Source organism: Argopecten irradians, chromosome 3 (genome assembly GCF_041381155.1).
Source record: "Argopecten irradians isolate NY chromosome 3, Ai_NY, whole genome shotgun sequence".
Taxonomy (NCBI): domain Eukaryota; kingdom Metazoa; phylum Mollusca; class Bivalvia; order Pectinida; family Pectinidae; genus Argopecten; species Argopecten irradians.
Window position 1 is genome coordinate 2,079,452 of NC_091136.1, and position 27,261 is coordinate 2,106,712.

Consider the following 27,261-nt stretch of genomic DNA (forward strand, 5'->3'; position numbering starts at 1 on the left):
AATTTTTTGAAATTATAATAATAAATTAAAAGTACATTAACAAGTGTTTTTATAATACATGTATACCTGAACGTTTGATAAGCTCCAGACAGCCTCGTGGTGTACAAGGTAACACACATCCATCAAGATTACCGCGGGAAAGCCTTCCTGCATTGGACTGGTGTAACCTTAAAACATAGCATTCATTTCTTAAAATAAAAAAACAAATTAACAGGCTGTTTTATTGTATTTGTATTCTTATAGTGACTGACTGCATAGCAGAGCCTCATCCATGCATAATATTAAAATAAATACCGTATTCGCCATAATTAGCGCCCATGGCGCTTCAATTATTGTAACAAATTGTAATCTTTGAGACACATTATCATGTCGTGATTCACATGTAAAAGATTTGCAAGTTCATGTTATATGAGAAACAATGCTGATGTTAGAGGCATCACATGTTGTAAAACATTTTAAATCCATGGAAAGGGGGCGTTTATACCACTTCAACTCTTCTCCAGAAAGGGAGAGGGATGCTAATTAACGAAAATACGGTACACAACTTTTTTTTCAAACGCTTATTAAATCAGGAATCTTCAAATTTCACTGGCTGGTTCTTTTCCACTTGATAAAACCAGTAAAAGTTGACAAATTTTGATAAACATTTGGTCAGTAAACTAAATGAATTTTAATTAACTTAATATAAGTTTTTTCTCATAATTATGCATACTGAACTTTCAAATCCGATTGGCCAATTTGTTTTTCTTCTCAAAAACTTTAAATGTTGACCAATTGATAAAAAGTAGTCAAGCAGAAGATTTGCTTACTAAGAGACTTTTATTTTAGCTGATATCTTGATGAGCTTGAGGATTACTTGTAGACCTACCCATCTACATCTTTACATTCCAGTATAGAGTTGGTCACTAAATGGGTATCTATATCCTTATCGGAATCCAGTGGTAACTAAAACAGCAACAGAAGAAATTCTACAGGTAAAAACAAAAAATACACATCAAGCAGTTAACTCAAAATCAGGGTAAAATGTCTTAAACTATATGATGGTTTTGATATTTTTTTTAGCTTTGCTTTTGTTTTCAGTATAAATGTCTGAAGGTTACAGAATTAGATCCCTTGCGGGTAGGTATATCGATCATTATTTTGTGGGCACAATTCACATGGATTTCTCCGAGAAGTATGATGTTACACTTGCAAACACATGACATCACAATCATTACCTACCAGCAACTGCAAGGGCAGATAACTCTGTAATATGCAAATACAGAATAGATACAGACAAATCAAGTCAATTCAGATTTTACCAAACAGGATAAAACTTACCTGTACAATGATCCCATGTACTGAAGGATTAGAGTTGAGTTTATCTACAGCTGTAAAACTTACCTGTACAATGATACCATGGACTGAAGGATTAGAACCGAGTTTATCTACAGCTGTAAAACTTACCTGTACAATGATACCATGTACTGAAGGATTAGAACTGAGTTTATCTACAGCTGTAAAACTTACCTGTACAATGATGCCATGTACTGAAGGATTAGAACTGAGTTTATCTACAGCCTGTAAAACTTACCTGTACAATGATACCATGTACTGAAGGATTAGAACTGAGTTTATCTACAGCCTGTAAAACTTACCTGTACAATGATACCATGTACTGAAGGATTAGAGTTGAGTTTATCTACAGCCTGTAAAACTTACCTGTACAATGATACCATGGACTGAAGGATTAGAACTGAGTTTATCTACAGCTGTAAAACTTACCTGTACAATGATACCATGGACTGAAGGATTAGAGTTGAGTTTATCTACAGCTGTAAAACTTACCTGTACAATGATACCATGGACTGAAGGATTAGAGTTGAGTTTATCTACAGCTGTAAAACTTACCTGTACAATGATACCATGGACTGAAGGATTAGAGTTGAGTTTATCCACAGCCTGTAAAACTTACCTGTACAATGATACCATGTACTGAAGGATTAGAACTGAGTTTATCCACAGCCTGTAAAACTTACCTGTACAATGATACCATGGACTGAAGGATTAGAGTTGAGTTTATCTACAGCTGTAAAACTTACCTGTACAATGATACCATGGACTGAAGGATTAGAGTTGAGTTTATCTACAGCCTGTAAAACTTACCTGTACAATGATACCATGTACTGAAGGATTAGAACTGAGTTTATCTACAGCTGTAAAACTTACCTGTACAATGATACCATGGACTGAAGGATTAGAGTTGAGTTTATCCACAGCCTGTAAAACTTACCTGTACAATGATACCATGTACTGAAGGATTAGAACTGAGTTTATCTACAGCTGTAAAACTTACCTGTACAATGATACCATGTACTGAAGGATTAGAGTTGAGATTATCTACAGCTGTAAAACTTACCTGTACAATGATACCATGGACTGAAGGATAAGAGTTGAGTTTATCCACAGCCTGTAAAACTTACCTGTACAATGATACCATGGACTGAAGGATTAGAGTTGAGTTTATCCACAGCCTGTAACACCTGTAAAATACAGAGGGTTAGTTCAGTTCATGAAATAGATTATTATTAAACAGACATCTGCAATAAGAACAAGAGGCCCATGGGATTTAACTGTCATCTGACTATTAGTACAAAACAACATATTGTTTTAAAGATTTTAGCCTATTTGACCCCTGTGACCTTGAATGAAGGCCAAGGTCATTCATTTGAACAAACTCGATAGCCTTTCATCCCAGCATGCTACAGGCCCAATATCAGTACCACAGGCCTTCTGGGTCTTGAGAAGAAGTTATCTAAAGATTTTAGCCTTTTTGACCCCTATGACAATGAATGAAGATCAAGGTAATTCATTTGAACAAATTTGATAGCCCTTCATCCAAGCATGTAAAAGGCCCAATATCAGGTCTCTAGGCCTCCTAGTTATTCTCAAGAAGTCGTTAAAAGATTTTAACCTTTTTGACCCCTGTGACCTTGTATGAAGGTCAAGGTCCTTCATTTGAACAAACTTGGTAGCCCTCCATCCCAGCATGCTGCAGGCCTAATATGAGTATCCTGGGCCATTTAGTTCTTGAGAAAAAGTCATTTAAAGATTTTAGCCTATTTGACCCCTGTGACCTTGAATGAAGTTCAAGGTCATTCATTTGAACAAACTTGGTAGCCCTTCCTCCCAGCATTTTACATGCCCAATATCAGTACCCTGGGCCTTCTGGTTCTTGAGAAGAAGTCATTTAAAGATTTTAGACTATTTGACCCCTGTGACCTTGAATGAAGGTCAAGGTCATTCATTTAAACAAACTTGGTAGCCCTTCATCCCAGCATGCCACAGGCCTAATATCAGGTCTCTAAACCTCTTCATTATTCACAAGATGTTGTTTAAATGATTATAGCCTATTTGACCCCTGTGACCTTGAATGAAGGTCAAGGTCATTTATTTGAACAAACTTGGTAGCCTTTCATCCCAGCATCCTACGGGCCCAATATCAGTACCCTTGGCCGTCTGGTTCTTGAGAAGAAGTCGTTTAAAGATTTTAGCCTTTTTGACCCCTGTGACCTTGAATGAAGGTCAAGGTCATTCATTTGAACAAACTTGGTAGCCCTTCATCCCAGCATCCTACAGTCTAAATATCAGTACCCTGGGCCTTCTGGTTCTTGAGAAGAAGTCATTTAAAGATTTTAGCCTTTTTGACCCCTGTGACCTTGAATGAAGGTCAAGGTCATTCAATTGAATAAATTTGGTAGCCCTTCATCCCAGCATGTCACAGGCCAAATATCAGTACCCTTGACCTTCGGGTTCTTGAGAAGAAGACGTTTAAAGATTTTAGCCAATTTGACCCCCGTGACCTTGAATGAAGGTCAAGGTCATTTATTTGAACAAACTTGGTAGCCCTTCATCCCAGCATGTCACAGGCCTAATATCAGGTCTCTAGGTCTCTTAGTACATTTTCTGGGGTTTGTGTTAACAACTGGAAGATTTGGTTAAAATTTTAACTAGGAGAATGAAGGGGTGAGGAGGAAAGGGAGAGGAGGAATAGGTGAATGAAGGGGAGAGGAAGAAAGGGAAAGGAGGAATAGGAGAATGAAGAGGAGATATTTTCAATTGGTAATATATGGCTCTATCTATATGGAGCCAAAATGTCCCTATAAGAAGTAATGATTAGATGATAGTAACTTTGACTTACCTGTTCTTGGGTTGAACTTCTTGGAAGCTTGATATGTTCAGCCTGGACGCCTACCGTTGCAGCATTCTTGACTTTCTGGCCAATGTACACTGTTGAGTCCTCTCTGCCTCCAACCTAAAACAGGGCTTAACTACAGTAAATTCTTTTCACAAGCAACCATTTATTTGTTTTTACTATAGTCTCGCCAATGAAAAACCATGCTTATCCTCCATACTGTTGTCATAATTTTTATGAATGCCGTTGAGGTGTAACAAGATATTCTCTATAATGTAGATTCAGTAAAAAACATTTCTAAAAGTAATGACAAAATAATTTAGTTTTATTTTATACTTTTTACCTGTACAATTGCTAGACTAGGTTTGAATCCAGTGTATTTCTGTTGTAGCCCTTCAATCTCTTTCTTAAGTCCATTTCTTATGTCTCTGAGAGGATAAGAAATAATACAATTAGCAATTGTAATATTGAATTTCATTTCTATAACACAAACACATATGTAGCTCATAATCTTAAAGCTGCAGCACACTTAAATTCATAATTTCAAAAGTAGCAACACATTACCTTAAATTTAGAAAACATGACCCAATTAAGGCTAAACAACTCCTGCACACTGTTTTTGTGAAATGTTAGCCCTATTAAGTGTCAGTTATTATTTCTTGTTTTATCCGTCCTAAGTGCTTATCGTGTGGAATAACTATGGTACAGTGTACATGTACATGTATAATTTTATACTAATAATTCAAAAATTTATAGGCAGCCTTTTTAGAAATGGTATGTATGTATCAATATTGAACATGATTCATTATAAAAATAGGTCAAACAATCCCACACATATTGCATGGCACTCATACACTATGAGACTTACTCGTCCACATAGGAATGTTGACAAGCAGTGGAAATTTATAATACAAATGTATAACATATGTATTGACTATAGACTTAAATATGTTACATATCACTATACCCAACAATGCAAAAACATGGAATAAGCCTGCAAAAGAAGTGTGGAAGTACCTACAGTGTTTTTCTTTTTAATCACAAGAACTGTATATATACATGTACATTGTATATATTTATTTTATCAAGCAACCAGAAGTTAATTTCTAAGTTCACGTTGTACGCTATGCATTAGTAAAGTAAAGAACTATTAAAACACTTTCAACGATGTATTTTGAGCGAATCTTGACAAATTCAAGCGGACACAAAAAATAAACCAAGGACCATAACTCCAAAAAATGATTTGTAATTTTGATTTCAGCATAATAATGTTTTACAATGCAGACGCCTATAAATGTATCCTTTATGTTATTTTATCAGCATATTAGGTCTAGTGTTTTTTTTTAAAACCATCCTCTGAATGGCAAGAATATCCTGGGTTGATATTGTGATGTGTATATATGTAGCGTGGAAATTTATGTCACGCTTAGTTTTTATTAGTTGTTGAAGTTAAAGTTTATTTGTATTGTAAAATAACAGTTTTATACAATTTAGTTCATAGTTTTAGTTTATATATATGTAGTATGTATAGTGTATATATACATACATAGGACAGTTAGGGACCAGGTGGCCACGTGCACGTGCCCATCTAGGGTCGTTACGTATAAGGGAGCTAGGGCACCGCATTCCGTTTTCCATATAAGGAGTTGTTTACGACTAGGGCTGTGTATTTGGGTCCAGTTTGATGGACAGGTTGCATAAGGTGTTCGTATTAATAGTAACAGAGAGCTAAATTTAGGTAGTGGTCACTCCGGCCAGCCAATTAGAGTTAGGTTGGGAGGGGGGATGGAAGTAGGTAGAAATACGTAATCATATTAAGATTCAGCCAATGAACGTGAGAATGAATATGGAAGGAGCGAGGTTTTAGCCAATTAGATGATAGTAAGAAAGTGGTATAAAAGGGGGTGCACGTGAAGAAAAGGTAGATTACATGAAATTTTGGGACTTACTCCACGCATCTCAGGATCAGTTATTTCAATTCGGATTACTTTACTACACTTAGTGTGTTTGTGACTATGGGATTTATACTTGGGATGTACTGTACGGATATTTCCTACATGTATCAGTGATGTGATATATACGGATTACTCTATCATTCTTAGTGTGTTTGTGACTATGGGATTTATACTTGCATTTGGGATGTACTGAATACTTCGCAATTATGGATATCACCTAGCAGTGAACTTAAGTGAAACAGTGTACCAGTGTGTGTGTTCCTAATGGATTTATTGTGAACTACATTACGTGGATGTTTATGTGAATAAATTATGTGAGTTTTAAAGTGATGTTTTCTAGTTTTCCCTGCCGTAGTCACCTTCCATCACGGACTTACGATATACAATAGCGTCTCGTCATAGCCTATAAGTGCTATCATATTTTGGAGAAACGCTACATATAATTTTTTGAAATGGATACTATCAATTGCAAAGAAAACAATAAATTTGAGATGGATTCAGAAATCATTAAAATGAAGATAGGTCGCAATGTTTACATAAGCCAAGGTTATATAGTCCTAGCACTAACCTAATGTACATGTATAACGTTACACATCGAAATCCGAACGGCCTTGCAACATGATGCAAAGGGGCAATGCACCAGCCGCATTTTACATGCTCGAAACACGCACAATGAAATGTGTCAGCTACCATTATTAGTTTTTGCAAATGACGAAGATAAAGACAACTTACTCAGACACATCCTTGCCACTGAGAATTTCCGCCATTATTATCTATTTCAAGGAAGCCGACGCCTCTCGTGGTTTTCGGCTACCAGGCCAAGAACTTGAACTTTGAGGGGTCGCGACCTCAAGATGGATCGTTCACACAGCCTGTAGACGTAGTTTCGAATTTCAGAAACGGATCATCACGGAATGAATATATAGAACCATAACATTTTATAGACTATTTGATATAATTGATTTAGTTTTGTAAAAAAAATACATAAAATGAGTTAATACAAAAGTTTTATTTTTATACGAAACTTCGGTTTTTTAACAAAACCTGTAAAATGGCGAAGGTAAATACACTACACATGTTATAAGCTGGCGAAAAATAGAAACTATTACCTCTCAAAATATCAATCCTAACTAAAGTGTGTGCCACGCTTAATTAATATACTAGCTTACTTAAGGTCGCATGTTAGGATGCGCTAGAAGTCTTTATGAACCGTGTAGGTGTTACTATTTAGCACGCTGCAGGTTAGAACGAATAATCATACCCTGCCTCCACTCCGGTGCCCGGCAGGGTATGAATTCCATCCCATTATATATATAGATATTTAAATATATATATCCACATTGTTACTTAATCTCATAGTAATGACATACCGACACATATAAGTGCCAGACACTGATAAAAACACTGGTTAAAAAGTTTCCATGGATTTAGAATATCACAGGGTTTGCTGTCCATTCCTGTGAGTAATTTTTTTCACCCCGATTTGTACAATTTTGTCAGAAAGATGGTTGATATTTTGCTGGGTGGTTTTTTCAGTACTTATTGAGTCTTGACTTGAAGGTGTTTAGAGATGGTGAACACACCACTTCTTCTGGTAGAGAATTCCAGATGTTGATAACTCTGTTGCTGAAGAAGTGGCCTGATTTTCCCAGTCTAAATTGCCTTTTATATAGTTTTCTGGAGTGCCCCCTTGTTGAAGTTCATCCAATTTCATCGAATAGTGAGTCAAAATTCAGTATGTCCAAATGATTTAGAATTTTGTAGGTTTGGATGATATCTGCACGTTCTCTACGATATTGAAGTGTTGGTAGACTTAGACTCTTTAAGCGATCTTGGTAGGATAGATGTTTTAAACACAGTATCCTTTTTGTTGCTCATCTTTGTACTTTTTCAATGACAGTCATGTCTCTGACCAGGTGTGGTGAGGATACTGGTATTGCGTATTTCACAATTGGACGAATAAGTGATTTGTACAGTGCCAGGAACATTTGAGGGCTCATATACGAGCATGATCTAAACATTATACCGATGATTTTGTTGGCCTTTGAGCTTGACGAGTTGGCATGAATTGAGAACTGCAGGTTTTGGTCACTCCTAAGTTCTTTTCCGACTCTACTTTTTGTACTGGTGTTGCGATGCCATCTTGACTAATAGTATAAACATGGTTTCCCTGAGATCTGCCAATCTCCAGGTATTTAGATTTGGATGTATTTAGTTGCATGAGCCAGGTCTGTGTCCATCTACACATTTGGTCTATATGTTATGCTGCAGGTTTTGTCTATCATCCATATTGTTGATTTTGGAGTATAACTTTGTGTAGTCAGCAAAAAGTTTAATTGTACAGTTTAGCATGTCTGGCATGTCATTGACATAGATCAAAAAGAGGATTGGTCCTAGTACACTCCCCTGCGGTACTCCACTTGTAACTGGATGGGGTTCTGATGTTGCTCCATTTACCGTTACTCGTTGTGTCATGTTGTCGAGAAAGGCTTTGATCCATCCCAACAGTTTACCGTTGGTTCCGTACTGTTTTAATTTATGGAGGAGGAATTTGTGCGAGACTTTGTCGAAAGCCTTGCTAAAGTCCAGATAAATGACATTAACACTTTTTCCTGAATCTATGCTTCTGGTCCAGTTTTCCATTGATTCTAGTAACTGAGTGACACACGATTTTCCAGATCTGAAGCCATGTTGATGAGGAGTGAATAGGTTGTTGGTATCCATATATGCTAATTTCATCCCTCACTATCCGTTGCATGATTTTTAATGGAACTGATGTTAAGCTAATTGGTCTGTAATTGCTAGGATTGTTTTTTGCTCCCTTTTTGAATAATGGAGTGACTATGGCTTTTTTCCATGCTGATGGTAATTTGCAGTTTTGTAGGGACTTCTTATAAATAATTTTCAAAGGTCCTTTAAGTTCTTCTGCTGCTTCGGTTATAAACTTTGGGTGAATGTTGTCAGGGCCAGGAGACTTGTTTGGGTTAATATTCTTAATGGCTTTTAGTACCTTTTCTTCTGTAATGTCTATGTTGACTATGTCGTCTTGTTGATGTCTTCGGGGAAAGGGAGGTAATTCGACATCTTGGTCTTTGACAAATTCACTTGCAAAGTAGTTGTTTATGTATCTGCTGTTTCCTTGTTGTTGGTTGATAGTTCGCCATTTGGTTTTTTTATTTCTCCTATGGTTGATTTAACTTTGGATTTGACATGAGACCAGAATAGTTTTGGGTTTGTTTTGATCTTCCTGGCAAGGTCCTTTTCGTAGTTGTATTTCGAGGATCGATTTTGTTTTGTAGCAATGTTTCTGGCAGATTTGTTAAGTCTGAAGTTATCTTCTGTCTTACAATGTAAGTATTTAATCCAGCGACGGTTTTTAGCTCGGATGGCTGACTTGGCCTTGTGACTCAATTCACGGTTTTGAGGTTTGTTGGTGTTTCTCCCCTTACTCACTGGTATAAATTTCTCTATAATGTAGTTAAAATGAACAGTAAGGGAATTCCAAGCTACATCAACATCTTGGATTGAGTCTAAGCGATGACAGTCTATCTTGGCTAGATTACTTTTTATCTCTGTGTACTGACCCATGAAGAAATTTTGATGAGTTGAAGTTTGGTTCTCTAGAGGTGTTTCCTTGTAACAATAAAGTCTAAAAATATTGTAGGCCTATACGTTTGTATTTATCTCACTTGGTGTAGGCGGCTGTTATACTACTGGGAATCATTGCATAAATTCAAAATGAAAAAAAATCAACAGTCAAACGAAGAGAAAAGTAACTTTAGATCTGGTACGTTAGGTTAACTGTTCAGTAATTTACATTATCGATCCCTAGGATTATAAAATGTATGTGTAACTTATGGTTGCTGATTTTTGCAATTTCTTCTTTTCGCCCTGAAAAGAGAAAGATCTAAATGTTGGTGTCTTGTGTTTTCGAGGCAAAAATTAAAACACAAGGAGACAAATTTGATGCACGCTAATTATCAACATATGATTTGCCTTTAAAACTCATGTCTTTAACCGGGGCAAAAAGACGTAAATTACACAAATCTTAAATTTTGTCTTTTCACCCCAAAAAGACGAAAGTTAACCAACGAAAAAGACAAATAGACAAGATTTTTTGAAGGCGAAAATATGAGAACTTAAGTTGCTAATTAGCGTTTATCACTTTCATCTTTTTCTGTTGGACTTTTCGTCGTTTTGGTGTGAATAGATGAAATTTAGTTTTTGTAAATTTTCGCCTTTTCGGAGTGATCTGACGAAAAGATGAAGATTAAAATCTTCAATTTTCAAAGATACGAAATGGCAAAAATCAGTCACCATATAGTTACTAAAACTTGTTATATTTTACACATAGGACACAGCTGCTGTATTAACCTATTGGTTTCGTCCACTGTGTTTGAAGTACTACTGTAGTACTATAATATATTGTTTTTGTTTGAAGTACTGCTGTAGTGCTGTAATATATTGTTTTTGTTTGAAGTACTGCTGTAGTACTGATAACATATTGCTTTTTATTTATAGCCACTGCTGTAGTACTATAACATATTGTTTTTATTTAAAGCCACTGCTGTAGTACTATAACATATTGTTTTTGTTTATAGCCGCTGCTGTAGTACTATAACATATTGTTTTTGTTTGAAGTACTGCTGTAGTACTATAACATATTGTTTTTATTTATAGCCACTGCTGTAGTACTATAACATATTGTTTTTGTTTGAAGTACTGCTGTAGTACTATAAACACATTGTTTTTGTTATAGCCACTACTGTAGTACTATAACATCTATTTTGTTTTGTTTGAAGTACTGCTGTAGTACTATAACATATTGTTTTTGTTTGAAGTACTGCTGTAGTACTATAACATATTGTTTTTGTTTATAGCCACTACTGTAGTACTATAACATATTGTTTTTTATTTGAAGCCACTGGCTGTAGTACTATAACATATTGTTTTTGTATTAAAGCTACTGTGTAGTACTATAACATATTGTTTTTGTTTGAAGTACTGCTGTAGTACTATAACATATTGTTTTTGTTTATAGTACTACTGTAGTACTATAACATATTGTTGTTGTTTATAACCATTGCTGTAGTACTATAACATATTGTTTTTGTTTGAAAACCACTGCTGTAGTACTATAACATATTGTTTTTATTTATAGCCACTGCTGCAGTACTATAACATATTGTTTTTGTTTATAGCCATTGCTGTAGTACTATAACATATTGTTTTTATTTATAACCATACTGCTGTAGTACTATAACATATTGTTTTTGTTTGAAGTACTGCTGTAGTACTATAACATATTGTTTTTATTTATAGCCACTGCTGTAGTACTATAACATATTGTTTTTGTTTTAAGCCATGGCTGTAGTACTATAACATATTGTTTTTATTTGAAGCCACTGCTGTAGTACTATAACATATTGTTTTTTGTTTGAAGTACTGCTGTAGTACTATAACATATTGTTTTATTTAAGTACTGCTGTAGTACTATAACATATTGTTTTTATTTATAGCCACTGCTGTAGTACTATAACATATTGTTTTTATTTATAGCCACTGCTGTAGTACTATAACATATTGTTTTTGTTTGAAGTACTGCTGTAGTACTATAACATATTGTTTTTGTTTGAAGATACTGCTGTAGAACTATAACATATTGTTTTTTGTTTATAGCCATTGCTGTAGTACTATAACATATTGTTTTTGTTTATAGTACTGCTGTAGTACTATAACATATTGCTTTGTTATTGATAGTACTGCTGAAGTACTATAACATTTGTTTTTTTTTATAGCCACTGCTGTAGTACTATAACATATTGTTTTTGTTTATAGCCACTACTGTAGTACTATAACATATTGTTTTTGTTTGAAGTACTACTGTAGTACTATAACATATTGTTTTTGTTTATAGCCACTGCTGTAGTAATATAGACATATTGTTTTTATTTATAGCCACTGCTGTAGTACTATAACATATTGTTTTTTGTTTGAATAGCCACTGCTGTAGTACTATAACATATTGTTTTTTGTTTATAGCCACTGCTGTAGTACTATAACATATTGTTTTTGTTTGAAGTACTGCTGTAGTACTATAACATATTGTTTTTGTTTATAGCCACTACTGTAGTACTATAACATATTGTTTTTTGTTTTGCCAGTACTGCTGTAGTACTATAACATATTGTTTTTGTTTGAAGTACTTGCTGTAGTACTATAACATATTGCTTTGTTTTATAGTACTGCTGTAGTACTATAACATATTGTTTTTGTTTATAGCCACTGCTGTAGTACTATAACATATTGTTTTTATTTATAGCCACTGCTGTAGTACTATAACATATTGTTTTTATTTATAGCCACTGCTGTAGTACTATAACATATTGTTTTTATTTATAGCCACTGCTGTAGTACTATAACATATTGTTTTTGTTTGAAGTACTGCTGTAGTACTATAACATATTGTTTTTATTTATAGCCACTGCTGTAGTACTATAACATATTGTTTTTGTTTATAGCCACTGCTGTAGTACTATAACATATTGTTTTTATTTATAGCCACTGCTGTAGTACTATAACATATTGTTTTTGTTTGAAGTACTGCTGTAGTACTATAACATATTGTTTTTGTTTATAGCCACTGCTGTAGTACTATAACATATTGTTTTTGTTTAAAGCCACTGCTGTAGTAGTACTATAACATATTGTTTTTTATTTAAGTACTGCTGTAGTACTATAACATATTGTTTTTGTTTATAGCCACTGCTGTAGTACTATAACATATTGTTTTTGTTTGAAGTACTGCTGTAGTACTATAACATATTGTTTTTGTTTGAAGTACTGCTGTAGTACTATAACATATTGTTTTTGTTTGAAGTACTGCTGTAGTACTATAACATATTGTTTTTGTTTGAAGTACTGCTGTAGTACTATAACATATTGTTTTTATTTATAGCCACTGCTGTAGTACTATAACATATTGCTTTTATTTATAGCCACTGCTGTAGTACTATAACATATTGTTTTTGTTTGAAGTACTGCTGTAGTACTATAACATATTGTTTTTATGTTTGATAGTACTGCTGTAGTACTATAACATATTGTTTTTGTTTATAGCCACTGCTGTAGTACTATAACATATTGTTTTTGTTTGAAGTACTGCTGTAGTACTATAACATATTGTTTTTGTTTATAGCCACTGCTGTAGTACTATAACATATTGTTTTTGTTTGATAGCCACTGCTGTAGTACTATAACATATTGTTTTTATTTATAGCCACTGCTGTAGTACTATAACATATTGTTTTTGTTTGAAGTACTGCTGTAGTACTATAACATATTGTTTTTATTTATAGCCACTGCTGTAGTACTATAACATATTGTTTTTGTTTGAAGTACTGCTGTAGTACTATAACATATTGTTTTTATTTATAGCCACTGCTGTAGTACTATAACATATTGTTTTTATTTATAGCCACTGCTGTAGTACTATAACATATTGTTTTTATTTATAGCCACTGCTGTAGTACTATAACATATTGTTTTTATTTATAGCCACTGCTGTAGTACTATAACATATGTTTTTTGTTTTTACTATAACATATTGTTTTTTGTTTAGCCACTGCTGTAGTACTATAACATATTGTTTTTATTTATAGCCACTGCTGTAGTACTATAACATATTGTTTTTGTTTGAAGTACTGCTGTAGTACTATAACATATTGTTTTTGTTTGAAGTACTGCTGTAGTACTATGACATATTGTTTTTTGTTTGAAGACTGCTGTAGTACTATAACATATTGTTTTTTATTTATAGTACTGCTGTAGTACTATAACATATTGTTTTTGTTTGAAGTACTGCTGTAGTACTATAACATATTGTTTTTGTTTGTAAGTACTACTGTAGTACTATACATATTGTTTTTGTTTGAAGTACTGCTGTAGTACTATAACATATTGTTTTTTATTTATAGCCACTGCTGTAGTACTATAACATATTGTTTTTTGTTTGAAGTACTGCTGTAGTACTATAACATATTGTTTTTGTTTGAAGTACTGCTGTAGTACTATAACATATTGTTTTTATTTATAAAGCCACTGCTGTAGTACTATAACATATTGTTTTTTTTTATAGTACAGCTGTAGTACTATAACATATTGTTTTTTTTAGTTTGAAGTACTGCTGTGAAGTACTATAAACATATTGTTTTTGTTTATAGCACTACTGCTGTAGAACTATAACATATTGTTTTTATTTATAGCCACTGCTGTAGTACTATAACATATTGTTTTTGTTTGATAAGTACTGCTGTAGTACTATAACATATTGTTTTTGTTTGAAGTACTGCTGTAGTACTATAACATAATTGTTTTTGTTTGAATAGCCACTGCTGTAGTACTATAACATATTGTTTTTGTTTATAGCCACTGCTGTAGTACTATAACATATTGTTTTTTGTGTTTGATAGCCACTGCTGTAGTACTATAACATATTGTTTTTGTTTGAAGTACTGCTGTAGTACTATAACATATTGTTTTTGTTTAAGCCACTGCTGTAGTACTATAACATATTGTTTTTGTTTGAAGTACTGCTGTAGTACTATAAACATATTGTTTTTGTTTATAGCCATTGCTGTAGTACTATAACATATTGTTTTTGTTTATAGCCACACTGCTGTAGTACTATAACATATTGTTTTTGTTTTGAAGTACTGCTGTAGAACTATAACATATTGTTTTTGTTTGATAGTACTGCTGTAGTACTATAACATATTGTTTTTGTTTGATAGCCACTGCTGTAGTACTATAACATATTGTTTTTGTTTATAGCCACTGCTGTAGTACTATAACATATTGTTTTTGTTTGAATGTACTGCTGTAGTACTATAACATATAGCTTTTTGTTTGAACTACTGCTGTAGTACTATAACACATTGTTTTTGTTTATAGCCACTGCTGTAGTACTATAACATATTGTTTTTATTTATAGCCACTGCTGTAGTACTATAAACATATTGTTTTTGTTTGAAGTACTGCTGTAGTACTATAACATTGTTTTTGTTTATTAGCCACTGCTGTAGTACTATAACATATTGTTTTTATTTATAGCCACTGCTGTAGTACTATAACATATTGTTTTTATTTATAGCCACTGCTGTAGTACTATAACATATTGTTTTTATTTTTAGCGTAGTAACTGCTGTAGTACTATAAACATATTGTTTTTGTTTATAGCCACTGCTGTAGTACTATAACATATGTTTTTTATTTATAGCCACTGCTGTAGTACTATAACATATTGTTTTTATTTATAGCCGCTGCTGTAGTACTATAACATATTGTTTTTGTTTGAAGTACTGCTGTAGTACTATAACATATTGTTTTTGTTTATAGCCACTGCTGTAGTACTATAACATATTGTTTTTATTTATAGCCACTGCTGTAGTACTATAACATATTGTTTTTATTTATAGCCACTGCTGTAGTACTATAACATATTGTTTTTGTTTTTATAGCCACTGCTGTAGTACTATATAACATATTGTTTTTGTTTGAAGTACTGCTGTAGTACTATAACATATTGTTTTTGTTTGATATACTGCTGTAGTACTATGACATATTGTTTTTGTTTGAAGCTACTGCTGTAGTACTATAACATATTGCTTTTGTTTGAAGTACTGCTGTAGTACTATAACATATTGTTTTTGTTTGAAGTACTGCTGTAGTACTATAACATATTGTTTTTGTTTATAGCCACTGCTGTAGTACTATAACATATTGTTTTTGTTTGAAGTACTGCTGTAGTACTATAACATATTGTTTTTGTTTATAGCCACTGCTGTAGTACTATAACATATTGTTTTTTTATTTAAAGCGCTGCTGTAGTACTATAAAATATTGTTTTTGTTTGAAGTACTGCTGTAGTACTAATAACATATTGTTTTTATTTATAGCCACTACTGAAGTACTATAACATATTGTTTTTATTTATAGCCACTACTTGTGTACTATAACATATTGTTTTTATTTGAATACTGCTGTAGTATTATAACATATTGTTTTTATTTATAGCCACTGCTGTAGTACTATAACATATTGTTTTTATTTATAGCCACTGCTGTAGTACTATAACATATTGTTTTTATTTATAGCCACTGCTGTAGTACTATAACATATTGTTTTTATGTTTATAGCCACTGCTGTAGTACTATGACATATTGTTTTTGTTTGAAGTACTGCTGTGTAATATAACATATAGTTTTTATTTTTAGCCAACATATATAACAAATTTTTTGTTTGAAGTACATGCTGTAGTACTATAACATATTGTTTTTATTTATAGCCACTGCTGTAGTACTATAACATATTGTTTTTATTTATAGCCACTGCTGTAGTACTATAACATATTGTTTTTATTTATAGCCACTGCTGTAGTACTATAACATATTGTTTTTGTTTGAAGTACTGCTGTAGTACTATAACTATATTGTTGTTATTTATTAGTCGCACTCTGTAGTACAAGTACTATAACATATTGTTTTTTTTATAGCCACTGCTGTAGTACTATAACATATTGTTTTTATTTATAGCCGCTGCTGTAGTACTATAACATATTGTTTTTGTTTGAAGTACTGCTGTAAGTACTATAACATATTGTTTTTGTTTGAAGTACTGCTGTAGTACTATAACATATTGTTTTTATTTATAGCCACTGCTGTAGTACTATAACATATTGTTTTTGTTTGAAGTACTGCTGTAGTACTATAACATATTGTTTTTATTTATAGCCACTGCTGTAGTACTATAACATATTGTTTTTATTTATAGCCACTGCTGTAGTACTATAACATATTGTTTTTATTTATAGCCACTGCTGTAGTACTATAACATATTGTTTTTATTTATAGCGACTGCTGTAGTACTATAACATATTGTTTTTGTTTGAAGTACTGCTGTAGTACTATAACATATTGTTTTTGTTTGAAGTACTGCTGTAGTACTATAACATATTGTTTTTGTTTATTAGCCACTGCTGTAGTACTATAACATATTGTTTTTGTTTGAAGTACTGCTGTAGTACTATAACATATTGTTTTTGTTTGAAGTACTGCTGTAGTACTATAACATATTGTTTTTGTTTGAAGTACTGCTGTAGTACTATAACATATTGTTTTTATTTATAGCCACTGCTGTAGTACTATAACATATTGTTTTTATTTATAGCCACTGCTGTAGTACTATAACATATTGTTTTTGTTTGAAGTACTGCTGTAGTACTATAACATATTGTTTTTATTTATAGCCACTGCTGTAGTACTATGACATATTGTTTTTGTTTATAGCCACTGCTGTAGTACGATAACATATTGTTTTTGTTTATAGCCCACTGCTGTAGTACTATAACATATTGCTTTTGTTTGAAGTACTGCTGTAGTACTATAACATATTGTTTTTGTTTGAAGTACTGCTGTAGTACTATAACATATTGTTTTTATTTATAGCCATTGGTGTAGTATTATAACATATTGTTTTTATTTATAGCCATAGACTGGTTCCCGCCTCAGTTACCTCCCTTGCGTACGCTTCACTGAGGACCGGTAGCGAGTAGCCATCTTGAGTGAGAATTCCAACTCCAGAGTAGTGCGCATCATTTTTTGCGCATGATATGTCATCATGGAGACGGCTACTTCCGTTAAGAGAAAATAACGTCATTAATGTCGTTCCTATGAACACACTAAACTCTGTTAGCATGAAATGATTTCAAAACTTAAGAATCTTATTTAATTTTGTTTATATATCGTTCAAATAAATTATTTATTCTTTACGTTAAGATCTGTCGCTTCGTGCGTTAAAGGGGTTTCCCACGTCTAAAAAAAGTGATACCAGCGAACCGGATATGTAGATTGACCAATCAAAAAATCATCATGGTTACCCGCTACCGGTCCCTAGTGAGCGGAGCGCAGCCTGGCGGAGAGTAGAGAACTAAGGGAAGGGAACCAGTCTATTTATAGCCATTGCTGTAGTACTATAACATATTGTTTTTATTTATAGCCATTGCTGTAGTACTGTAACATTTTTTGTTTGTTTGAAGTACTGCTGTAGTACTATAACATATTGTTTTTATTTATAGCCACTGCTGTAGTACTGTAACATTTTTTGTTTGTTTGAAGTACTGCTGTAGTATTATAATATATTGTTTTTATTTATAGCCAGTGCTGTACACTTACTTTCGGAGTTCCTGCTCCTGGAGGGTAAGGATTGGTAAGTCATTGGTTAAATTCATTTACATCAATTTGTGAGCCAATGTAAAAAAGTCTGTTGTTACTACAATGATGTCTACACTTGGCTTCGAACTGCCCTGTATCTGATACTAAAATTAATTTCTGATTTCTTACATGTACATTTAGTTTCTCTGGGTCGTTGTATTGGGAATGAAAATAACTATGTTATAACCAAGAATTTGTTGTAAGTGTGTTTATAAACATGTTTTACTGCATCCTTGATACTTCAGGGGTTACTTTCACTGTAGTTACATAACATGTATGTAACTTAACTGATGTCAGTTCAGGAGAAAAACAACGACCTATCAAATACCTACAGAGACTTCATTTGAAGATTAACAGACAGCAACATCAAACTTCAAAGTCATTTTCCAATTCTTTTGATGTACACTAAAGAGTTAAACTGTTATCCTACACATAGTCTTCAGTTTTCCTGTGGCATATTCCAGGTGTAAATATTAACGACAGTAACCCCTGTAGTATGAAGGATGCATGTTTTACTGTATTTGCTATTACATATAAACTATAAACATATTTATATATATCACAGACTATTATACTAAACACATGAAACATTATACCCATTTACACCATAGGGATTGTTTACCATCAGAAGTTAAATTTAATTTACCGGTACATCTAGTTTCTGGTTCCATTTGTTGTCCTATTACTTTCATTAATTTTATGCATGTAAATGATTTTGTTATTTAAAGACTTAATTAAAACTTTGTAGAAATGAAAATAAACTTAGTATAGCAGTTACAGTAAATACGTTTTGCAAGACTTATTCTGATGAAAGATAATGAGATATAGCAAATTTGTTTTAAAACATTACCTGATATTTTATAATACAAAAATGTATTTCTTATACTCATGAGAGCTGTAAATATATATATATGTATTTCTTATACTCATGAGAGCTGTAAATATATATATATATATATCTGTGTGTGTGTGTGTGTTACAATTATATGTTTGTTTCAGCACTTGCGTGGAAAGGCATTGAATATGAATCTCAGTTTGTTAATTTGGTAAAAGATGGCGGACAGCAGGTGAGTACCTGTATATTGTATGGTGTGGTTATAATTAGACAAGAGTCTATTTATATACTCTTTATTCTGTTGTAGTGAGAATGTAGTTATTGAAAAAAGATGACAGATAACAATCAATGATTGCAAAACATGTGGAAAAAAGATTACAAATTCTGAATAACTCTGGTGTGCTTGTGTAAAATAGATAATTGAAGGTCTTAGAAAACTGAACGAACAGAATAATAAACATCAACCTACCCAAATAATTTTTGAAAGTTATAGTTTCTAATTAAAAGACTTTAATAAATTGGTTTGATTTAATCTGACACTGTACATTGTCTGTTTATTTACATATTATTTGTGTAATTGTCCTATACAGAAAAAAGAGGAGTATGCCAGCATCAACCCGATGAAGCAGGTCCCAGCATTAGTTATAGATGGCACTACAATGACACAGTCTGTGAGTAGTTACCTGGTATTGTGTTTTCTTGTTCCAGGGTACTCTTATTGGGACTATAGCCAACTTTGGAAATGAAACCACGATCCGCGGGGAATATTCCCCCAAATGGTACAAAACACACATTTTTTTTGTAGAAAAAACATAGTAAACATGTCACGTGCTTATATATACCTCATTCATGCCATTGGCCAAAATATGAAATTGTATTATGGGTAACTAATGATCACGGGATTGTGTGTTTACTTCCAAATATAGTGATTTCTCAGACCTGCTTATTGGAATTATAGCACATGCTAGGAGTGATATTGATGAAATACAGAAACTAATATGCTCTAAGTATTCTGCTTCTTTAATGAGGTGAGCAATATGCAATTGATAGTTGTCTCCCTTTACCTATAGATCTACTATAATCTATTAATAGCATTCTTGTGTAGATCATAATGTATTTAACCAATAGAGGTAAATGTATTCCTTAAATTGTTACTAAAATGTAATTACAGTAAAACACATAAATAACATGTTAATGATAAGTTTACAACAAATTCCAGTTTATAATGTAGAAATTTTCATGCATTATCTGTATTATAAACTATGCCTATAACAAAGAAATTTTGATGGTCCCCAGAGGTCCATTATTAAGTACATGTTTCATTATACATGTAATATACACTGCCCTCCAAAAATTGTGTTACATGTGCAGTTTTACAAATATTTACAAATTTTAGAAATATGTAAACCTTTTTAATGCAGGCATCAGTATATATTCTTTCATACCTACAGGTGTAATACTGGCTGGTCTAGGGCAATACACTCATGCCGCCTGAGGCTGTGTTGCATGGCTACCCATGCAATATAAAGCCTCATGACGTCACAGCGTCAACAAAATTTCTATTTCCTCGGTAAAATTTTAACATTTTTTTCACAAACTTGACTGGTTTTACTATAAAAGATGCAAACAACGGAATTTTTGTTGAAAATATCACATATTTTTTCATGTATGAAAAATTGACTCTCAGCTGTGGATTTCTTCAAATTTATTTCAAAATGGCGGGATATTATGGTTGTAAAATTGCAATAAAACATCAAAGTATGAAAAAAAAAATTCTCTTTTATAAGTAAATATGAAGGACAGGGATATTCTACCCTCGGGATCACAAAATGTTGCAAAACCCTCGGCAAGCCTTGAGTATTACTACATTGTGTGACCCTCGGCAAGCCTCGGGTATTACTACATTGTGTGACCCTCGGCAAGCCTCGGGTATTACTACATTGTGTGACCCTCGGCAAGCCTCGGGTATTACTACATTGTGTGACCCTCGGCAAGCCTCGGGTATTACTACATTGTGTGACCCTCGGCAAGCCTGGGTATTACTACATTGTGTGACCCTCGGCAAGCCTCGGGTATTACTACATTGTGTGACCCTCGGCAAGCCTCGGGTATTACTACATTGTGTGACCCTCGGCAAGCCTCGGGTATTACTGCATTGTGTGACCCTCGGCAAGCCTCGGGTTTTACAACATTTTGTGACCCTCGGGTAGAATATCCCAATTCTTCATATTCACATATGAAAGAGTCTTATATTATTTATCAACTTATTTATCTCCTCTTACTCATTAATTGTTTTTTCGAAAGTTTCTTAGAGATAAATTGCTAGAAAATTTTAGCATATGTAACACAACTTTTGGAGGAGTGTATATGGCTCCATCTCTTTATAGTGTCAGTAAGCCGTGTTTCCACAGTAAAGTAGGAACAACTTTTGATTATGATTGGAACGTAATTCACTCTGTTTTTCTTTGTTCTGTTGAAGGTAGCCATGCTGGAATACTTAGAAGAAGTTCACCCAGAGAAGCCCCTCCTACCAGCTGATCCTCTGGACAGGGTTAAGGTATTGTAATGACTTATTAGGGAAGAAAGCTGTGATGTCCCTTAATTCTTTTATTTCAGACTTATTATTACGTTATCATGATTCACACATAAAAGACTCATGCAAGTTAATGCATGCTACATGTATAACAAGGATGTCATGCAATTTGGAATACAATTTAACTCCTATGTAAGAGGTGAGGACTCTTGGGACAGGTCACTATTTACAGCAAATACGGGACTGTGACATGCTATGGTTTTTTAAGCGAAATGACTACATACACAAAAATGTTTCTGACATTTCCTCCCTGTCAAGGAATTATGAGGTAGTACTTGATTGGACAGTCTAAAAATATCACTAAAACTTGATTACTTAATTTATATATAGTACATAAATGTATAGGATTAATTTGTACATGTATATAGCAAAATTGGTAGTATGGAGCTAATCCTATTCATTTTGGGTTGTCACATTTGATATTAGTGAAATATTAGATACATATTAAAACAAAGAAACTTATCTTACATTTCAAGGTGCGAGAGATTGTGTCAGTTATATCGGGAGGAATTCAGCCGCTCCAGAATCTCAGTGTGCTACAAAAAATCGGCGACGAGGGGAAAATGGAATGGGGAAAATTCTGGATAGACAAGGGATTTCAAGGTAATTTTACTTTTTATCAAAGGTACAATGTGTTACTCGCTATTCTGTCATTGCATATTACAGAGTTAGCTCCCTTGCATTTAAGTATCCATTGTGACATCATTATTTTGTGGGCGCAATTTACATCGTTTTCCCTCATAGTATGACATGACATCGCGATCAATACCGTCCCGCAAGGGCAGATAACTCTGTAATATGCAAATACAGGATAGGCAAGAGGCTATTCTTATGCAAACAGTTTGCTCATACCCAGACTTCAGGCATAGACTTGATTGATACATATATATATATATATAGTAATGAGAAGGAAGTTCAACTATGTACAGAAGTTTTTAGGGTCATCTGACTCTTAAGGTCACCGTGTTTCGTCCGTCGTCGTGCGCCGCCATGCGCCGTCCGCCGTGCGTCGTGCGTAAGACTATTTTAAAAGCCTACTCCTCCTTCACCCTTGGATGGATTTCATCCATATTTGGTTTGAAACATCATTAGGGAAGGACAATCATATTTTATATAAATGAGCCTGGTCCGACCCCTAGGGGCTGAGGGGTGGGGCCCCAAAAGGGCAAATTTTCTTATTTTAGCTTTAAAATTCTACTCCTCCTTCATCCTTGGATGGATTTCATCCATATTTAGTGTGAAACATCATTGGGGAAGGACAATTATTTTTTGTATAAATGAGATAGGTCCGACCCCTAGGGGCTGGGGGTTGGGGCGACAAAAGGGCAAATTTTCTTAATTTAAGCTTTAAAATCCTACTCCTCCTTCATCCTTGGATGGATTTCATCCATATTTTGTATGGAACATCATTTGGGAAAGACAATCATTTTTTATATAAATGAGCTTGGTCTGACCCCTAGGGACTGAGGGGTGGGGCCCCAAAAGGGTAAATTTTCTTAATTTTAGCTTTAAAATCCTACACCTCCTTCATCCTTAGATGGATCTCATCCATATTTGGTGTGAAACATCATTGGGGAAGGGCAATCATATTTTATATAAATGACCCTGGTCCGACCTCTAGGGGCTGAGGGTTGGGGCCCCAAAAGGGCAAATTTTCTTAATTTTAGCTTTAAAATCCTACTCCTCCTTCATCCTTGGATGGATTTCATCTATATTTGGTGTTAAACATCATTGGGGAAGGACAATCATATTTTATATAAATGAGCCTGGTCAGACCCTTAGGGGCTGAGGGGTGGGGCCCCAAATGGGGAAATTTTCTTAATTTTAGCTTTAAAATCATACTCCTCCTTCATCCTTGGATGAATTTCATCCATATTTGGTGTGAAACATCATTGGGGAAGGTCAATCATATTTTATATAAATGAGTCTGGTCCGACCCCTAGGGGCTGAGGACTGGGGCCCCAAAAGGGCTAATTTTCTTAATTTTAGCTGGCCCACGTCCTGTTTTCAGGTTTCGGTCTCCGATCTCAATGAAAATTGGTCTATAGGGGTTTTAATTGATGCCGAACAACATGCAAACATTTTCGTAAAGATTTTGGTATTCCAAGATGGCCGCTGGCCCACTTCCTGTTTTAAGGTTTCAGTCTCCGATCTCAATGAAAATTGGTCTATAGGGGTTTTAATTGATGCCGAACAACATACAAACATTTTCGTAAAGATTTTGGTATTCCAAGATGGCCGCTGGCCCACTTCCTGTTTTAAGGTTTCAGTCTCCGATCTCAATGAAAATTGGTCTATAGGGGTTTTAATTGATGCCGAACAACATACAAACATTTTCGTAAAGATTTTGGTATTCCAAGATGGCCGCTGGCCCACTTCCTGTTTTCGGGTTCAGTATCCGATCTCAATGGAAATTGGTCTTAAGGTGAGGACAATCATATTTTATAAAGGACCGAGCTAAGACCCATGGGGATAGTACGGTGGAGGTCCAAAATGGGAGCTTTGCTGAAATTTGGCTTTAAAATCTGACTCATCCTTATATTAATCGTTGAATGGGTTACAACCATATATGGATGAAGGGCTACCAAGTTTGTTCAACAAATGACATTTACCTATTTCAGAAACTTACATATTCAACTAAGGAGTTCCTTGTATTGTTTATATTAATCGTTAACCAAAACTTTATACTGTGACTTTGTTATTTTGTGCCATGAGTCAGATAACCATTAAGGCCCATGGGCCTCTTGTTTATTTGGCTTCATGCGTGTGATTCTTTGGTATATATATACATATAACTCTACAATTAATATAATGACATAAAAAAGATAAAATGATGTTGATGTTAATAGAAGTTGAAAATATGTCTTAAATTCATTTTATATAGATCAGTGAAATCTGCCATTAGATTTTAGTAACTCTGCACCTGCGACCTTTAACCTTCGTGTATTTATGACCTTTTACCTTGTTTTGATATCGAACAGCTCTAGAACAAATTTTGAAGCGTACTGCAGGGAAGTACTGCGTAGGTGACACAGTAACAATAGCAGACGCTTGTCTTGTGCCTCAAGTGTACAACGCTAACAGGTAAATTTCTAAATTTTTACTTGATTAAGGAAAATTACATGTTCAGTTGCAATCTAAAGGGATTTGTACAAAACATACTTCAATGGTATTTTTACATAATGCCATTTTGGCAATTATTTGAAAAATATCATTCACAATCTTCTAAGATAGTGAAGTTTGAAACACGATTGAGATTTATTTCTCCTGTCTTGCAGATTTAAGGTAGAAATGGACCAGTATCCTATTATTTCTCGCATCAATGAATCTCTGCTCCAACTGGATCCCTTCAAAGAATCTCATCCATCCAAAATGGCTGACTGCCCTGAGAATCTCCGAAGTTGATGAATCTACCCCTACAGACACATTTAACTCCTTCCATTTGCCTTTTGGACTCAAACACAGAACAATGTTTACTATCAGTACTAAAGAAAAACACAAGAACAATGCTATGCAAATGACCAACAATATTTGTCGATACCAGCTATAATGTACATTTTACATGGAGGTCTTTTATTTCTACAAATTCTTCATGTGGGGATATTTACTGAACTTTTGCTTTAATATATATTTCTCCTCAACTATTGAATGGATTACAACCAAATTTGGTGTGAAGCATTATTTGGAGTAGAGGGTCATATTTGATATAATTGACACTAGTCTGACCCTGACCCCTAGGGACACGAGGGGAACCTTGTTAAAGTTTTAAAGTTAAATATCTATCATAGAGAGTTTTATTTAATGTATTAAATTTCTATTTTTATCTGTAAGTTATTTCTTGCTCTTTGGATCCAGTAAACAGCACTGGTAATTTTCAGTATTTTTGAAATCTTCATCCTATACATGATCTAGGTAAGATAATCATGATTTAGAGATTTTATTCAACACTTCATTTCTTTGATCCATCAGTAAAAACTAAGGGAAGCAAGTCTGGTTGATCAGAACGATAAAATCATGCCTATATATTTATATCCAGATATCACACTGTTTTGCTCATTTTAAAATTCGATTTGAATGTGAAGAGGATTTATTGGTTTATTTACTGTATTCGACCATATAAGCATCAAAAGCACTTAAACAATTGAATAATCCATGAGGTCCTTTATAGGGCTAACCTTCACAAAATTATTGTAATTATTTAGCAAAAGAAATCAAATAGAGAAACCTACTTGGTTTTCAAATAATCAATCTGGATTTAAGCGAAATGGAGGTCTCAAAGAGGCAACAGGCGCACTTGTTGGGTCAATTACGGTATATTAAATAAGGCAGCATTTTCATTTAGAATTATTCTCCAGTTAACCACTATTGTTGTATTCGACCCAGTTAGAGCCCTAAAATTTCAAAAAAAAAATGAGGGTATTCGATAGAATCAATTTTGGATTAGCGTTTCATAAAATTGTTGTACAAAGTAAGCCATAAATCAATTTGAAAGAGAAATCAAAGAAAGAAACCTACAGTGTTCATACTTTCTCACTCTACATTTTATTTTATGTAAGTGCAAAATGGACGCCTTAAAAATGGGAAGGGGCGCTTATTGGGTCAAATACCGCAATAAGAAATACTTGCCAAATTTATGTGTTACTCATAGTTTTATCAATGATGAAATTCATCTAGTGAAAATAAGCCACTTGAAATAAATCAGTGATTAATTTGTGTTTTTTTAAAGAAGTTAAATAATACCATTTGTGTGAAATAATTATGATTTTACAAATTAGCCATTCCAGTAATTAAAATATGGCTGCACTGACATGCTTATATTGTTAATGCATAAATTTGTCACATGTTTGATTAAGGTTGATAAAGAAAATGTACACTTTATACATGTGCATGGACAAAGAATGTTCATTTTATGGGAAAATAAATATTTTTAGATGACAATCTGAACGTTAAGTTGTCTATTCTTTGTCTCCACCATATAAATAGTGTGTCTGTCCTTCCTTCAATAATGCTTGTTAGTGCTGTTTCTCAGAAAGTAATTCAACAATTAAGATTTTCTTTCTTTTTCATAAACTATTAAAGCTAGTTATTTTGTTTTCCAAATATGTCACTGCTCTGGATCAAAAAGGCTTTTTAACATTAATGAAGTGATAACATTATTTGTATTCACTATTCTGTAAGGCAGTTAAACAACTCTGTATAAATCATCAAAAACCGTTTTCTGTTTGTCTTTACTCCATCTATCACATCACTTTTTCTGTAGGGCCAGCATTTCTAAGAGTTCATCATTTCCACAAATTCTGAAATAAAGGGATGATGTGTTCAGGATTAGGTCTGGAGAAATGAGTGAACTGATGCTGATATGGACAGAAATAATTAAAACATCCTTTTTAAGTAATGTTTTATTTGAAAAAAGCGTTTGGATGTCGGTTAAGCTT

General features: G+C 33.7%; 3 protein-coding genes across 6 annotated transcripts in view; 1 reads left to right on the top strand and 2 right to left on the bottom strand.

Moving 5' to 3' along the window:
* LOC138317289 (C-1-tetrahydrofolate synthase, cytoplasmic-like) overlaps nucleotides 1-7,025 on the bottom strand; it is a 34,068-nt gene extending 27,043 nt beyond the window's left edge. The window contains exons 1-6 of one of the 4 annotated variants that reach the window (XM_069258852.1): nucleotides 6,862-7,025; nucleotides 4,518-4,602; nucleotides 4,181-4,294; nucleotides 2,463-2,522; nucleotides 869-945; nucleotides 67-167 (exon numbers count right to left, since the gene is read on the bottom strand). In XM_069258852.1, the coding sequence (XP_069114953.1) occupies nucleotides 67-167; nucleotides 869-945; nucleotides 2,463-2,522; nucleotides 4,181-4,294; nucleotides 4,518-4,602; nucleotides 6,862-6,896 (472 nt within the window). In that variant the 5' untranslated portion in view covers nucleotides 6,897-7,025. Of the gene's footprint in view, nucleotides 1-66; nucleotides 168-868; nucleotides 946-1,383; nucleotides 1,410-1,764; nucleotides 1,867-1,890; nucleotides 1,945-2,462; nucleotides 2,523-4,180; nucleotides 4,295-4,517; nucleotides 4,603-6,861 lie in introns of those variants that run through there. The other 3 variants (XM_069258855.1, XM_069258853.1, XM_069258854.1) reach the window with 3 other exon arrangements.
* A 139-nt stretch (nucleotides 7,026-7,164) lies between these two features.
* On the top strand, nucleotides 7,165-26,208 carry LOC138317291 (maleylacetoacetate isomerase-like). Its single transcript, XM_069258858.1, has 8 exons — nucleotides 7,165-7,189; nucleotides 18,342-18,393; nucleotides 19,398-19,465; nucleotides 19,824-19,904; nucleotides 21,713-21,790; nucleotides 22,303-22,429; nucleotides 24,808-24,910; nucleotides 25,105-26,208. The coding sequence occupies exons 1-8, from the start codon at nucleotides 7,181-7,183 to the stop codon at nucleotides 25,229-25,231; spliced, it is 645 nt and encodes a 214-aa protein (XP_069114959.1). The 5' UTR covers nucleotides 7,165-7,180; the 3' UTR covers nucleotides 25,232-26,208.
* A 139-nt stretch (nucleotides 26,209-26,347) lies between these two features.
* LOC138320192 (uncharacterized) overlaps nucleotides 26,348-27,261 on the bottom strand; it is a 40,212-nt gene continuing 39,298 nt past the window's right edge. Inside the window, exon 9 of the mRNA XM_069263237.1 lies at nucleotides 26,348-27,123. Coding sequence (XP_069119338.1) covers nucleotides 27,098-27,123 — 26 coding nt within the window. The 3' untranslated portion in view covers nucleotides 26,348-27,097. The remainder of the gene's footprint in view (nucleotides 27,124-27,261) is intronic.